The following is a 15,405-nucleotide window of genomic DNA, read 5'->3' as shown; positions in this document are numbered from 1 at the left end:
TGGCTAGGCAGCAGTTCTGCGGAAAAGGACCTAGGGGTGACAGTGGATGAGAAGCTGGATATGAGTCAGCAGTGTGCCCTTGTTGCCAAGAAGGCCAATGGCATTTTGGGATGTATAAGTAGGGGCATAGCGAGCAGATCGAGGGACGTGATCGTTCCCCTCTATTCGACATTGGTGAGGCCTCATCTGGAGTACTGTGTCCAGTTTTGGGCCCCACACTACAAGAAGGATGTGGAAAAATTGGAGAGAGTCCAGCGAAGGGCAACAAAAATGATTAGGGGTCTGGAACACATGAGTTATGAGGAGAGGCTGAGGGAGCTGGGATTGTTTAGCCTGCAGAAGAGAAGAATGAGGGGGGATTTGATAGCTGCTTTCAACTACCTGAAAGGGGGTTCCAAAGAGGATGGCTCTAGACTGTTCTCAATGGTAGCAGATGACAGAACGAGGAGTAATGGTCTCAAGTTGCAGTGGGGGAGGTTTAGATTGGATATTAGGAAAAACTTTTTCACTAAGAGGGTGGTGAAACACTGGAATGCGTTACCTAGGGAGGTGGTAGAATCTCCTTCCTTAGAGGTTTTTAAGGTCAGGCTTGACAAAGCCCTGGCTGGGATGATTTAACTGGGAATTGGTCCTGCTTCGAGCAGGGGGTTGGACTAGATGACCTTCTGGGGTCCCTTCCAACCTTGATATTCTATGATTCAGGGGTTTTTGGGCTGAGCCGTGGCTGCGGGGAGGGGAGGCAGGAGGATCTGGGAGGGTTTGTCCGTCTGTCCATCTACAAGGGGACTTTCCGGCTCCTGAGCAGCCTTAGGGCCCTCCAGGTCCCTGCCCCCAGGAGTCTGATTTATCTGACGGCCAGCAATTAGGGATGGAGCCGGTGACCCCCATCTCTGCTGCCCCCGGCCGCTAGCCCAGCCATCAGGTCCCACCCAGCTCTGCCAGTGCCCCTCACTCCCGACCCGCAGCCCCTGCTAGCCCAGCTCTGGGGGGCCCCAGCAGAGAGAGGTGGGGAGCCGGCTTTGTAGGGGGAAAGCTGCACAGACTCCCCTGGGACAGATTGGATGGCGGCAGCCCCCCCCCCCCCCCTCCATCCCCTCCGCACCCACTGAGCTGTTGAACCGGCTCCCAGGGCTCTGGCTGGGGACCAGCTGCTTGGGTGCGAGTCCCAGTCGAAGCAGGAGGAGTGACACGCAACTGGGGGCCCTGCGGCCCTGCCAGGCGGCCTGCTCCCCCCACGGAGCCGGAGGACCCGCCAGCACAGCCAGGGCACCAGGGTTCTGCAGGGGCACAAGGCCCAGAGCCTCAAGGGGTTTGGGGCCCTTCAGGCCTCTTGAAATCAGGGGGAGATCAGAGCCTGGGACCTTTGAAGATCTGGCCCTGTGCGCGTTATAGATGCACTGAGGGGTGCCAGCTGGGATTGGAGCCCCCCCCCCACCCCCGTTGTGCCGGGCGCTGCACAGACCCCAACTGGCTGCTTGGTTCTACCCCCAGCTGTGGAAGGGGAGTGGGGGCTAGTGGTTAGAGCGGGGGGGGGGCCTTGGAGTCAGCGTATCACAGCCCTGGGCAAGGGATCCCTGTATAAACAGCTGCCACGCCCCACCCCAGAAGTGGCTGCATCTCAGCCCTGGGCAAGGGATCCCTGTATAAACAGCTGCCACGCCCCACCCCAGAGGTGGCTGCATCTCATCCATACGCCACTCTACATTTACACGCAGCGTCTCATACGCCTTGGGACTCTTTCGGGCTGCGAGGCAGCGGTGAAATATAAGCTCATTATTATAATCCTAACAAATCAGTCAGCGGGGACCCCTGCCGGGGGAAGAGGTAAAATCCCAAGGAGAAGCCTGGGACCACAGAGGATTTTCCTTCTCCTGAAGCCCTAATTTCCCCCCGCCTCTGTGCCATGACATATAATTAAGCCACCACTGGGACGGTTCTTCCAGCCAAAAGCCGCACGCACCCTGCAGCAGGGGAGACACCAGAGCCGGGTGTCGCTCCTCCGGGAGTCTCCTCACTCTCCCCGATAGCAAAGCGGGGAGCGAAATTCACCGCCCGCCAGTTTGGCCTCAAAGAGCAGGGAGCAGGAGCCGCATTGAGCCGCTGATTCAAGCAAGGGCACTGAACAAGCAGCGAAGAGAACCCAGGAGCCCCGGCTCCGGCCCATCCCCAGCCATCTAACCACTAGTCCCCACACCCCTCCCAGAGCTGGGGATAGAACCCAGGAGTCCTGACTCCCAGCAGCCCCCGGCTCTAACCACGAGACCCCACTCCCCTCCCAGGGCTGGGGATAGAGCCCAGGAGTCCTGGCTCCCAGCAAGCCACCCCCTCGCTCGCTCGCTCGCTCTAACTACTAGACTCCACTGCCCAAGCCAGGGATAGAACCCAGGAGTCCTGGCTCCCAGCCCCCCTGCTCTAACCACAAGACCCCACTCCCCTCCCAGAACCGGGAATAGAACCCAGGACTCTCCTTGATTTCAACAGACATGAGGAGCCCAATTACCCTTGAGGATCTGGGCTTTCTGCCCCTGAACAGCCCTGGCGCCTTGCCAGCTCTCCCCCCTCCACCAGCTAGAAATGCCATGTGACACCACCCCTGCCAGTGGCCCCCCCCCACGCTCTGCTCCCTGCGCGGCTGGCACCAGAGGCCTCTGCGTCCCCGGGGGCGGGCGGCACCCCGTGCCAAGTGACCTGCCCCCATCCCTTCATGCCAAGCCTCCCTGGAGGCTCTAGTCACTAAGGGGGCGCCCCACCCGGCCTTTTCTCCCCTCCCCTCTGCAAACGCAAGAGACTTCTCCTCTGCATCTTGCCCTGGTGGGTGCACCCTTGGGGAGGATGGGGGGCTGCATCTCACATTGACCCTCCGCCCTGTGCGTGTGAGCCCCACCACTCCTCCCAGCCCCTGCTAAAGGTCAGCGTGGGGTGCCAGAGGGCCAGATCCTGCTCGGATTGACACCGGGTTAATCCAGAGTGACTCCACTCCGGGAAAGGGGGAGGGACCCTGGGGCCAGCGGGCAAGGTGTGCCCAGGCCCCCCTCCCCCAGCCCGGTGCACTACCCGGAGGGAATCAGAAGGGTCGGAGCTGCAGACCCCCACCCATGCAGCAGCACGGGGATGGAGCGGGGGCATTGATGGGGGGGCTACTTGCTTTCCTGACGGTGCCACCGGTCTCTAGGCCCGTGGCCAGCCACTGGGGGGCAACCTGCTTGGAGACCGACTGGCATCTCTTAGGGTGCCCGGCACACAAACACAGTCAGCACCCCTGGCCGGGGTATCTGGGCAGAACCGGGCTCCGGATCCAAATTCTGCCCCGGGTCCTCAGCAGCTGCTTGGGCTAATGGAGCAGAGCTGCGGTTTTGTGAGTGTCCCGGCCCCCTCCACTGGCCAAGTGCCCTCAATGCACCCGGCAATTCCAGAGCCCTCTGCTACCACTGAGCGCTCCCGAGTCTTGTCCCCCGCTCCCTGGTCAATAACAATCCCCGGCTGGTCTCCCGCAGCGATCTCAACCCGCTTTGCTGAGGAGCACAGCAGCATTGTCCCCATTGCGCAGATGGGGAAACCGAGGCACGAAGGGGGGGACGGGAGGTGACTTGCCCCAGCAGACACTCCCAGTGCCAGAACTGGAAGAGAAGCTGAGACCCACTCTAACGCTCCAGCCACTAGGCCGCACCGACCCACCTGGGGAGAGATTTCTCCTCTTTAGGGCAATGGCAGCATGCCCGGGGGGGGAGGGGCAGCCCTGCCCCGCTGCTATGGAGCTGTTCTTCCCAGGGTGCCCCCAGGGGGTGGAGAAAGCCGAGAGCCCAAAGGTCAGTGAGGGACTGTGCCAAATCTACCTGCCCCACGGGCAGCGGGGAAAGCTACATAGGACACTGGGCAGAGCGGGCCCTTTGGTGCATGACAGCGGGGATAGACCCCTCCGTGCATTGATCACGGCCTCTAACTGTGGGGCCGAGAGCACAGGGACCCACCCTTCCCAGGCTGGGGGGTGCTGGCAACAGAGGGAGTTAGGCTAGGGTCCTTTGTGGGGGGTTGCTGCAGGAATGGGAGGGGGGAGGCTGCCGGGGGCTCCAATCCATTGATGTCCTTGGTGGGCCAGCCCTGGCTGCCAGGGTCAATGTGCAATTGCTGTGGCAGGGGCCGGCCCAGCGAGTTAATCAGTGACCAGGGGGCAGCCTGCGGCTGGCTATAAGGCCCAGGGGCCGATAGCTGGGGGGCACTGCCGGACACCTCCCAAGGCAGTGGAGCAGTGCGGGCCGTGCTGACCCCAGCCAAGGAGGATAGAGCCTGGTGCCGTGTTGATCACTGGCTGCCTTCTTCTCCTCCTCTTCCTCCTCCTCTTCCGAGCCTCCTCAGGCCAGGGCCGCGGGCGCCTCCCCCCGGGGCCAGCCCCCCTGCCCCTGTTGGGGAACCTGACCCAGAACATCCTCCCGCTCTACCAATCCTACCACCGGGTAAGGAAGGGGGCTGGGCTCGGGCGCCGGGATTGGAACCCAAAAGCCAAGGCCGAAGGTAGCTCCCACTGCGGGTCTGTCCGTCTGGCGTCCATCTAGCAGGCGTCTTGGTTTCTATCTGCAGGTGCAATTGAGTTACCTATTGCCCTGCACACCCCTTTATCTAGCCCCAGACCCACCCCTCTATCTAGCTCCCCGTCTCCCGGCAGCCCCTCGATCGAGCCAGCCTAAAATTGCCAACCCTCCAGGATTGTCCTGGGATCTGCAGGAATTAAAGGTTAGTTTTTAATTAAAGATTAGGTCATGTGATGAGACCTCCAGGAATACAGCCAACCAAAATTGGCAGCCTCAGGACCCATAGTGGGGGGTGGATCGGAGTGTGTGGCCAAAGCACTGAGCTGTGGCTATTCTCTGCCCCTCAGGGCCCATAGGGGGCAGATCGGGGGAGTGGACGGAGCGCAGTGAGCTGTGGCTATTCTCGGCCCCCCATGACCCATAGGGGGCGGATCGGGGGCATGGCTGGAGCACACTGAGCTGTGGCTGTTCTCTGCCCCCCAGGGCCCATAGGGGGTGGATCATGAGTTACAGCCGCCCTGAGGCTGCCCTAAATTACACTGGGGGCCGGGCAGGGCACAAGCAGCACAAAAGGCCTTAAAGTTGCTTTCCCCCATCTCTGCCCTGAGTGGAAACGGAGGCTCAAGCCACCATAGGTAGAAACAACAGGGTCCCCCTAGTTCCTGATTAACTCCCTCCCATGCCCCATTTTGCTGTCTTACCCCTCCCCCTGCGATTCCCACCCCCAGCTCTGCCAGGAGTACGGCCCCATCTTCACCGTCTGGCTGGGCCCGAGGCCCGCGGTGGTGCTGTGCGGGTACGAGGTGCTGCGCGAAGCCCTGGTGGAGAACAGTGATGCATTCAGTGGGCGGGGGCCCATCCCCGTGCTCAAGGAGCTGAACCACGGCTACGGTGAGTGCGGGCTGGGGAGGGTCTCTCTGCAAAGCCCTGCCTAGTGGCATCACGCTGGCTCCACTGCCTCTGTGGCTTTGTTAACCTGTGGAACTGCCCGCCACTGGAGATTACAGCGGGCTTGTAGGAGTCAGGCAGTGTGGGCTACCAGACAGAACACTGGCCTGCTGCGTGACCTCAGGCAAGTCACTGGCACGGCACGCCCTGTGCCTCAGTTTACCCACTTTTGACATCGACAGATGGAAAGAGCCAGGGATTGTCCATAGTCTATGTCAAGGGGAACATCGGGGCTGGCACCATTTTCCCTCAAAATGGGACTTTTGGGATTAAAAGCAAACAAAAATTATAATTTTGTTGGGTTTTTTTGCTTTTCCATCACAGTGAAACTTTCTGCTTGGAATTTTAAGGGGGGGTGTGGCGGGGTGTTGATAGAACCCTACAAATTTTTTAAAAAGTGCACCCAACCCCCACTGCACCAAATTTGATTAGTCAGGCAATTCTTTTTCATTCTCTGTTTGCCCTCCAAGGAGAAAGCCACCTGCTTTGGCCTTTCTGGGGGGGCGAGAGGGGATGAAAACCCTTCAAATAATTGTATAGAAAACCCCTGGCTTTTTTCCCCCTCTTTCCCTTACTGTTCAAAATTTTCATGGGGTGGGGGACATTTCCCAATGAATCCCAGGGAGTGGCCGTTTGTGTGACCCATGCTAACCTAACGTGGTGGTTGGGGGTCTATTGGTTAGAGCCGGGAGGAGGGGCGGGGGGGGGGGGCGGCTGGGAGCCAGGGCTCCTGGGTTCTAGCCCCAGCATTGGGAGGGGAGTGGGTTCTAGTGGTTAGAGCCGGGGGACTGGGAGCCAGGACTCCTGGGTTCTATTCCCAGCTCTGGGAGGGGAGCGGGGTCTAGTGGTTAGAGCGGGGGAGGGATGGGAGTCAGGACTCCTGGGTTCTATTCCCAGCTCTGGGAGAGGAGTGGGGTGTAGTGGTTAGAGTGGGGGGGGGGGATGGGAGTCAGGACTCCTGGGTTCTATTCCCAGCTCTGGGAGAGGAGTGGGGTGTAGTGGTTAGAGTGGGGGGGGGGATGGGAATCAGGACTCCTGGGTTCTATTCCCAGCTCTGGGAGGGGAGTGGGGTCTAGTGGTTAGAGCGGGGGGGGATGGGAGTCAGGACTCCTGGGTTCTATTCCCAGCTCTGGGAGAGGAGTGGGGTGTAGTGGTTAGAGCTGGGAGCCAGGACTCCTGGGTTCTATCCCCGGCTGCGGGAGGGGAGCGGGGTCGAGTGGTTAGAGCGGGCACGTGGGGCTGGGAGCCAGGACTCCTGGGTTCTATCCCGGGCTGCGGGAGGGGAGCGGGGTCGAGTGGTTAGAGCGGGCACGTGGGGCTGGGAGCCAGGACTCCTGGGTTCTATCCCCGGCTGCGGGAGGGGAGCCAGGGCCTCTGTTAACGACATTGGATGACGTCCTCATGGGGCTGTGGCAGGATTAGTAGACAGCAATGGCGAGCGCTGGAGGCAACTCCGTCGGTTCACCCTCACCACCCTCCGGAACCTGGGCATGGGCAAGAAGCCGCTGGAGCAGCGGGTGCAGGAGGAGGCGTGGCACCTCGCCCAAGCTGTGGCTGACAAACAAGGTGAGCCGTGGCGCGCCGGATGCTGCCCCACGGGCACCGGGCAGCATCCCCCGACAGTGAGCCTCGGGCACCCACCGGCGAGTCCTGGGAGCCCTGCTCTAGAAGGGAAGTGTCCGAGTGGTTAGAGCAGGGGGCAGGGGCTGTCAGCACTCCAGCTCTGGGAGTGGAGTGGGGTCTAGTGGTTAGAGCAGGAGGGGCCGGGAGCCAGGACTCCTGGGTTCTATCCCCAGCTGCGGGAAGGGAGTGGGGCCTGGTGGTTAGAACTGGGTGAGCTCGCAGTCCAGACTGCTGGGTGCTATCTCCAGCTTGGGGCGGGGGGAGCCAGGACTCCTGGGTTCTATCCCCAGCTCTAGGAGAGGAGTGGGGTCTAGTGGTTAGAGGGAGCTCCTGGGCGCTGTCTGGTTTCCCCATGTGGGTCTTGTTCCCTGCTGTCTGCTACCCCCTCCCCGCCTTGTCGCAGGGCGCCCGTTCAACCCTGTGCTCGACCTCACCCGGGCCGTCGCCAATGTCACCTGCTCCGTGGTGATCGGGACCCGCTTCAGCAGCGACAACGAGGAATTCCAGGAGCTCCTGCGTCTCATCATGTCCAACATGTGCTACTTCCGCTCCCTTCAGGCACAGGTACCCGGGGGTGGGGGGCCCCCCGACAATCCCAGCCCCTAAACAGCAAAACAGCCGCTCGCTGGGCTGCGGCCTCCTCTCTCTGGGCCCATTCCTGAGGCCGGGACGCACCTTCAGCGGGTCGGGAATTCTTCGACAAACCGGTTTCCCCTTGGAAAACGCCGATTCCCCGGCCCTGGGTGCGGGAAAGGGCCCATTCTGGTGAATTCCCCACTTCCGAAAAACTTGTCCCCACCGGCGCGGACGGTTTTCGAAAGGAAAAAGTTCCAGGATTTTGCGTCCAAATGACTTTTCGCTCCCAAGCCTCTGGTCATTTGTCGCAAAAGCAAACACGGACGAGGCGGGCGCCAAAAAGGACCTTTCGACGGTCCCGTGCTGGAATTTCTCTCAGCCCCAGTTTGGGTTTGTGAGGATTTGCGAGATGTCCCGATTGAGGGCAGGACATTTGTCCCGCCGCTCACCGGACGGGAAAGCCATTTCCCAGCCAGCTCTGCTCAGCAGCCTCCGCAGGGAAACTGAGGCAGCGAGGGGCGGTGCCGGGACGCCCAGCAGATGAGTGGCAACGGTGGGATGAGAACCCAGGGCTGCTGAATTCCAGCCCAGTGCTTTAGCCTCTCTTCTCCCTCCCTGCTATTAAACGGTCACCCCCCCGCTGCTCCATCCCATCTCCCTGCTCCCCCCCCGGCCTCCCCCAGCTGTACAATACCTTCCCAGGTATCATGCACTTCCTGCCCGGCCAGCACTGGCGGATATTCAGGGAATACAAGCACATCAAAAACTTCATCCAGGCCCAGGTGGCATCCCATCAGCGCAGCCTGGACCCCAGCGCCCCCCGCGACCTCATTGACTGCTTCCTCCTGCAGCAGGCCACGGTGAGGGGCGTCCCGGGGGGGGCAGGAGGAGTCAGCGCCCAGTGAGCGGTGGGGTAGACGGCGGGGGAGGGGACCGCGGCTGGAATTCAGTCCCATTGATTGGGGGGGGCGGGGGGGTTGATGGGATCCTGCAGCTAGATTCCCATCGATACAATCACCCCCACCCATCCCTCTGCCCACCCCTCAACGCACACACCACCACCCATCCCCCACACACACACACCCTACCATCCCCCCATCCATCCCCATGGACACCCCTCTAACCACACAGCCCCACCCATCCCTCCACATACACACACACCCATCCCCCCATCCATCCCCATGAACACGCCTCAACCCATCCATCCCCCCACCTATCCCCATGGACACCCCTCAACTCACACATCTTCCACCCATCCCCTCACCCATCCCCCCATCCATCCCCATGGACACCCCTCTAACCACGCAGCCCCACCCATCCCTCCACATACACACACACCCATCCCCCCATCCATCCCCATGGACACCCCTCAACCCATCCATCCACCCACCCATCCCCATGGACACCCCTCAACCCCCTCCACCCATCCCCCCACCCATCCCCATGGACACCCCTCAACTCACACATCTTCCACCCATCCCCTCACCCATCCCCCCATCCATCCCCATGGACACCCCTCTAACCACGCAGCCCCACCCATCCCTCCACATACACACACACCCATCCCCCCATCCATCCCCATGGACACCCCTCAACCCATCCATCCACCCACCCATCCCCATGGACACCCCTCAACCCCCTCCACCCATCCCCCCACCCATCCCCATGGACACCCCTCAACTCACACATCTTCCACCCATCCCCTCACCCATCCCCCCATCCATCCCCATGAACACGCCTCAACCCATCCATCCCCCCACCCATCCCCATGGACACCCCTCAACCTTCACATCTTCCACCCATCCCCTCACCCATCTCCCCATCCATCCCCATGGACAACCCTCTAACCACGCAGCCCCACCCATCCCTCCACATACACACACACCCATCCCCCCACCCATCCCCATGGACACCCCTCAACCCCCTCCACCCATCCCCCCACCCACCCCCCCATCCATCCCCATGGACACCCCTCTAACCATGCAGCCCCACCCATCTCTCCACATACACACACCCATCCCCATGAACACCCCTCAACCCATCCATCCCCCCACTCATCCCCATGGACACCCCTCAACCCATCCATCCCCCCACCCATCCCCATGGACACCCCTCAACTCCCTCCATCCATCCCCCCACCCATCCCCATGGACACCCCTCAACCCACCCCCCACCCATCCCCCCATCCATCTCTATGGACACCCCTCAACCCACACATCCTCCACGCATTCCCCCACCCATCCCTTCATCCTCATAGACACCCCTAACCAACCCATCCCTCCAACCCCAGACATCTCTATCCACCCACACCTCTATCCACCAATCCCCCCACCCATCCCCAGACACACCCCTCTGTCTATCTAGCCAGTCACGGACCCTACACTGGTCACCCTATTTCCAGTAGGGATAAGGAGGTTTTAGTACCGTTATACAAGGCACTGGAGAGACCTCACCTGGAATACTGTGTGCAGTTCTGGTCTCCCATGTTTAAGAAGGATGAATTCAAACTGGAACAGGTACAGAGAAGGGCTACTAGGATGATCCGAGGAATGGAAAACTTGTCTTATGAAAGGAGACTCAGGGAGCTTGGCTTGTTTAGCCTAACTAAAAGAAGGTTGAGGGGAGATATGATTGCTCTCTATAAATATATCAGAGGTATAAATACCAGAGAGGGAGAGGAATTATTTAAACTCAGTACCAATATGGACACAAGAACAAATGGACATAAACTGGCCACCAGGAAGTTTAGACTTGAAATTAGACGAAGGTTTCTAACCATCAGAGGAGTGAAGTTTTGGAATAGCCTTCTAAGGAAAGCAGTGGGGGCAAAAGATCTATCTGGCTTTAAGATTAAACTCGATAAGTTTATGGAGGAGATGATATGATGGGATAACATGGTTTTGATAATTAAATATGCATGGTAAATAGGCCCAATGGCCTGTGATGGGTTATTAGATGGGGTAAGATCTGAGTTACCCAGGAAAGAATTTTCTGTAGTATCTGGCTGATGAATCTTTCCCATATGCTCAGGGTTTAGCTGATCGCCATATTTGGGGTCGGGAAGGAATTTTCCTCCAGGGCAGATTGGAAGAGGCCCTGGAGGTTTTTCGCCTTCCTCTGTAGCATGGGGCACGGGTCACTTGCTGGAGGATTCTCTGCTCCTTGAAGTCTTTAAACTACGATTTGAGGACTTCAATAGCACAGATATAGGTGTGAGGTTTTTTTTTGTAGGAGTGGGTGGGTGAAATTCTGTGGCCTGCGTTGTGCAGGAGGTCAGACTAGATGATCATAATGGTCCCTTCTGACCTAAATATCTATGAATCTATGAATCTATTACCTCTACGTAGACTCAGGCTGTCTCTTCTCCAGCTCTGATTCCTGCCCCAATGCTCGTTCCTCCCAGCCCCCTGGAGCCAGGCCAACCGTCCCTCCATCTCCCCAAGGCCGGGGACCGGGAGCCTGGCAGCCTTTGGCCGGGCAGCATTGGCTGGTGGAGGGCACCCCTTGACCCCAGCTTGCGGGGAGGAGTGGGATTGTGCCTCACCGGGGTCCCCCCACCCTCGGCCCTGTGCTAGGAGCAAGGGAAGGAGCAGACAGAGTTTGAGGATGAGAACCTGACGGCGCTGGCCAACTCCCTGTTCATCGTCGGCATGGAGACCACCAGCAACACCGTCTACTTTGCCCTGCTGGTGCTCAGCAAGTTCCCGGACATGCAAGGTGGGTGCAAGTGGCCGAGACACGCTGGCTCCCTCCCCCGGCCCATCCCCAGGGGGCCGTGCGGGGGGGCCCTGCGGATAATCCCCAACGCTCCCTGCCTGGGGGACCCCAGCTGGCACCATACAGAGGGCTCCATCCTCAGGCAGGCGGGGGCTCCTCCGGGCTGCTCTGGCAGCAATAAAAGGGTCTCAAAAGGAGGGGGACCGCCCCCCGCCCCGAGGATCCCACCCTTCCATCCCTCACTTGGGGGGCCACCCCAGCCAGGGTGAAGCAGATGCAAGGACCCTGCTCCCAGTCACCCAGGGCCCAGAGGGGGCGGCTCAGGGGCATGGCCAGAGCGCGCTGTGCTGTGGCTATTCTCTGCCCCCCCTAGGGCCCATGGGGGCGTCCTATGAATTAGAGCAGCCCTGAGGTTGCTCTGTATTACATCAGGCACTGGGCAAAGGGGAGAACAAAGGGGACTTACAGCCCCCCCATCCCAGTCCCGAGAGCAGGGTGTGGGAGACAAGAACAGGGTCCAAGGAGTGAGAAGGAGGCATAGGGGAGAGGGTGCAGGGGAAGAGCCCCCAGCCAGGCAGGAGGGAGGGAAGAAGGAGGTAGGACCTCTGCCCCTCCCACCCCCACTCCCGATCCATCATGGGGAGGCCAACCAGCGAGGGGGAGGGCAGAAAAAGTGATGCAAAGGATCCTGGGAAAAGTGTTACTGTCTGGAAGGGGGGCTGGCCATAGAGGGTGGGGGAGGAGGTGGGGGTACGGGTGAGAAGGGGAGGCTGGCTAAGGAAGGAAGTGGGGGGGAGGAACACACATGGGGGGAGCCCCCCCTTCCCTGGTGTGCCAGGACCACACGTGTCTCCTTGCAGCGCAGGTGCACGGGGAGCTGGACAGGGTGGTGGGCAGGGCCCGGCCCCCAGCCCTGGAGGACCGGCTACAGCTGCCCTACACCAACGCCATGCTACATGACCTCCAACGCTACCTCGACCTGGTGCCCATGAGCCTGCCACACGCCACCACCTGCCCAACCTCCTTCCGGGGGTACCTCATCCCGCAGGTGAGACACACACGCCCCCCCTCCCCCAGCCAGCGCTGGCCCCAATGCGGCGCGGGAGGGTGGGGGGGGTCACTGGCCCAGCTCTAGCTGAGGAAATGCCACCCTGCCCCCTTATAACTTTCACTTCCCCATGCTGCTGTGCCACTAAACTGCGGCTGCGTCCCATCCCAGAGGTGGCTACATCTCAGCACCAAGCAAGGGATGCCTGGGCAAGCAGCTGCCCCGTCCCACCCCAGAGGTGGCTGCCTTTCAGTGGTGGGAGAAGGGATCCCCTAGCCAGCTTGGTGATGAAATGTTATGCGGCCAGCACAGGAGCAAGACATTCTGGATTCTCCTCCCCGCTCTGCTGTCCATTGTGTGACCTCGGGCCCGTCCCTTACCTGCCCCGTGCCTCAGTTTCCCTCTTTGGGAAAGGGACATAGCGACCCCTTGGGGCTATTATTTTCTTTCCAGTCCTATTGCCGTAAAATGCCTAAAACCTCACACTGTCAGTGTCTTGTCCCCGTCGCCCCCCAGGGTACGACCATCATCCCTCTCCTAGCCTCGGTGCACTTCGACCCAGCCAGCTGGGAGACCCCGGAGGATTTTAACCCGGGTCATTTCTTAGATGAGAACGGAGCATTCAGGAAGAGAGACACGGCCATGCCCTTCTCTGCAGGTAATGGGGACACGGGTTCACCTCCCATCTCTCTCGTGTGCGCTCACACAGAGCAGGGCTCAGCCCTTCTAGCAGGGGGCAGCAGGGACAGGGACACCCCCCCGCCCCCGCAGGGCTCAGCAAGCAGGAGAGATGGCAGAGGCTCAGGGCCGTTTCAGTTCTGAACAAAGACCCATGCAAAGGCCTTGCCAGCCTCTCGCCTGACCTATGACCAGGGGGAGCAGCCCCGGGGATTTCAGCGGGTGAGATCGTCACTACTGGGTCCTGCTCCGGGCGCGTACAACAGAACACAGCTGCACCCTGGGGCAGGGACTCAGGACACCTGGGTTCTATCCCCTGCTCTGCCAGGTGACCTGAGGCAAGTCATTTCCCCCCGCTCTGTGCCTCAGTTCCCCCCCCCCCCACATTGCCTGTTTCAACTGGGCACTCGCTGGGGCAGGGGCTGCCTTTTAAAACCGCCATTCCCGCTTGGAGAGGGGACCGACAAGAGCCCCTAAAAGGCCCCACGGGCTGGAGAAAAGGCGAAATGGGAAGAGATTGAGCGTCTCCGAAAGAGGCAACTTGCCCCTGGCATTCGAAGCTCCTTCTCAGGGGCTGCTGCAGTTCCCAGCTGCTGGCTGGAGGCAGGGCCCCGAGCAGCACCAAGAGACCCAACCAACGGGCATGTCCTCTTGTCCCCCCTCCAGGGAAGCGCGTGTGTCCCGGCGAAGGGCTGGCCAAGGCGGAGATCTTCCTGTTCATAACCACCCTGCTGCAGAGCTTCACCCTGGAGCTGCTCACGGACCCCAGGGCCATCGACTTGGCCTCGCTGCGGAGGGTTTTCCGGGGCCAGGGCCTCACCTACAAGCTCCGTGCCATCCCACGCCCAGCGTAGAGCGGGGCAGGGCGGGAAGAGGCCAGACCCAGATGTCTTCCATGCTGGGGTCCCTGGAGTCACATCAGTCCCTCTGGGCCAGCTCCTGATCTCATTTACACTGTGGTGTACATCCAGAGTAACTCTCCTTTCCCATTAATGCTCCCGGGGCCAGCTCCTGATCTCATTTACACTCTGGTGCACATCCAGAGCGACTCTCCTTTCCCATTAATGCTCCCGGGGCCAGCTCCTGATCTCATTTACACTGTGGTGCACATCCAGAGTCACTGTCCTTTCACACCAAGTCTCTCTCCTTTCACACCAATGCTGCCAGGGCCAGATCCTGATCTCATTTTCACTATGGGGTAAATACTCCGCTGACTTCACTGGAGTAGGAACCAGACTGGAATCGCATGTAAATCTGGAACACCTTCCTGGATGGCAGCGGAGTCACTCTGAAGTGACTGAGATCAGAATCTGCCTTTGTGAATTCAGATCTACACACCCATGATGCACAGGCTAGCACGCAGCTGTTCCGGGCTGGAGCTTGGCCCCCTGACTTCTAATCCTGTCCCTAACACTGGCCTGCTTGGGCAAGTCACATCTTGGCTCGGTGCCTCAGTTTCCCCTCCCTAATAATTAACTAACCCCAAGGATCATTAACCCTGGCACTGCTAGGTTGTGGTCAGCACCTTTGAACCTGCTTTTCCTAGTGCTGAATTCTTCTGGATGTGTTTCCCTGAGAGCCATCCTCAGCGCTCAGCCATGGTTTCTCTGTCTCACGCGTGCTGTCTGCTCGTAGTTCGCTTGTAGAAATGCCCTGGGGGTGTATCTCAGCATTGCTGCTCACTGCGCTTCCAGAAAATTGACTGACACAATGAACGAAAGAAAAGACCAGAACGCTTGGCAATGTCTTTGTATGTTTTGTGTGTATCAGTGAGACAATGGGGAAAGACAAACCGGTTAATATCAGACATGTGGAAGGATGGGGGGTGGGTCAGACTTTGAGTAACTCACTTCCTGTCTCTGGGCCTCAGTTTCCCACTGCCTGTCCTGCGTCTCTCTTGTCAGTTTTTTGGAGGTGGGAACTCAGCACCAAGTGATCAGGGAAGTGGGTCAGGTGCTGGACAGGACTCAGGAGCCCTGGGTTCTCTTTCTGCCACTGAGCGACCAGGCCCCACTGTGTGCCTCCGTTTCCCCTCCCACCCTTTGTCTATTGAGACTAAGCTCTTGGGGGGCAGGGACTGTCTCTCACTCTGTACCTGTGCAGGATTGCGCCCCACTCTCAACCGGGGCCGGTAGGTGCTACCGTAATATACCTAATAAACACCACCACTTAGCACTTGTCAGCGGTGGATCTCAAAGTGCTTTACAAAGGAGGACAGTGAGGAAACGGAGGCATCGAGCGGGGAAGCAATTTCTCCCCGCACCCCCACATGCTTAGAAAAGAAAATAG

At 59.7% G+C, this 15,405-nt stretch overlaps 1 protein-coding gene across 1 annotated transcript; it reads left to right on the top strand.

Moving 5' to 3' along the window:
- The first annotated feature begins 5,333 nt into the window (after nucleotides 1–5,333).
- On the top strand, nucleotides 5,334–14,859 carry LOC125628475 (cytochrome P450 2C23-like). Its single transcript, XM_048833524.2, has 8 exons — nucleotides 5,334–5,417; nucleotides 6,891–7,040; nucleotides 7,501–7,661; nucleotides 8,357–8,533; nucleotides 11,249–11,390; nucleotides 12,251–12,438; nucleotides 12,955–13,096; nucleotides 13,783–14,859. Exons 2-8 carry the CDS (start codon nucleotides 6,965–6,967, stop codon nucleotides 13,968–13,970), a joined length of 1,074 nt encoding a protein of 357 aa, XP_048689481.2. The 5' UTR covers nucleotides 5,334–5,417; nucleotides 6,891–6,964; the 3' UTR covers nucleotides 13,971–14,859.
- The last annotated feature ends 546 nt before the right edge of the window (nucleotides 14,860–15,405 follow it).

Source organism: Caretta caretta, chromosome 23 (assembly GCF_965140235.1).
Source record: "Caretta caretta isolate rCarCar2 chromosome 23, rCarCar1.hap1, whole genome shotgun sequence".
Lineage (NCBI taxonomy): Eukaryota > Metazoa > Chordata > Testudines > Cheloniidae > Caretta > Caretta caretta.
This window is presented reverse-complemented; position numbering and strand designations above follow the sequence as displayed.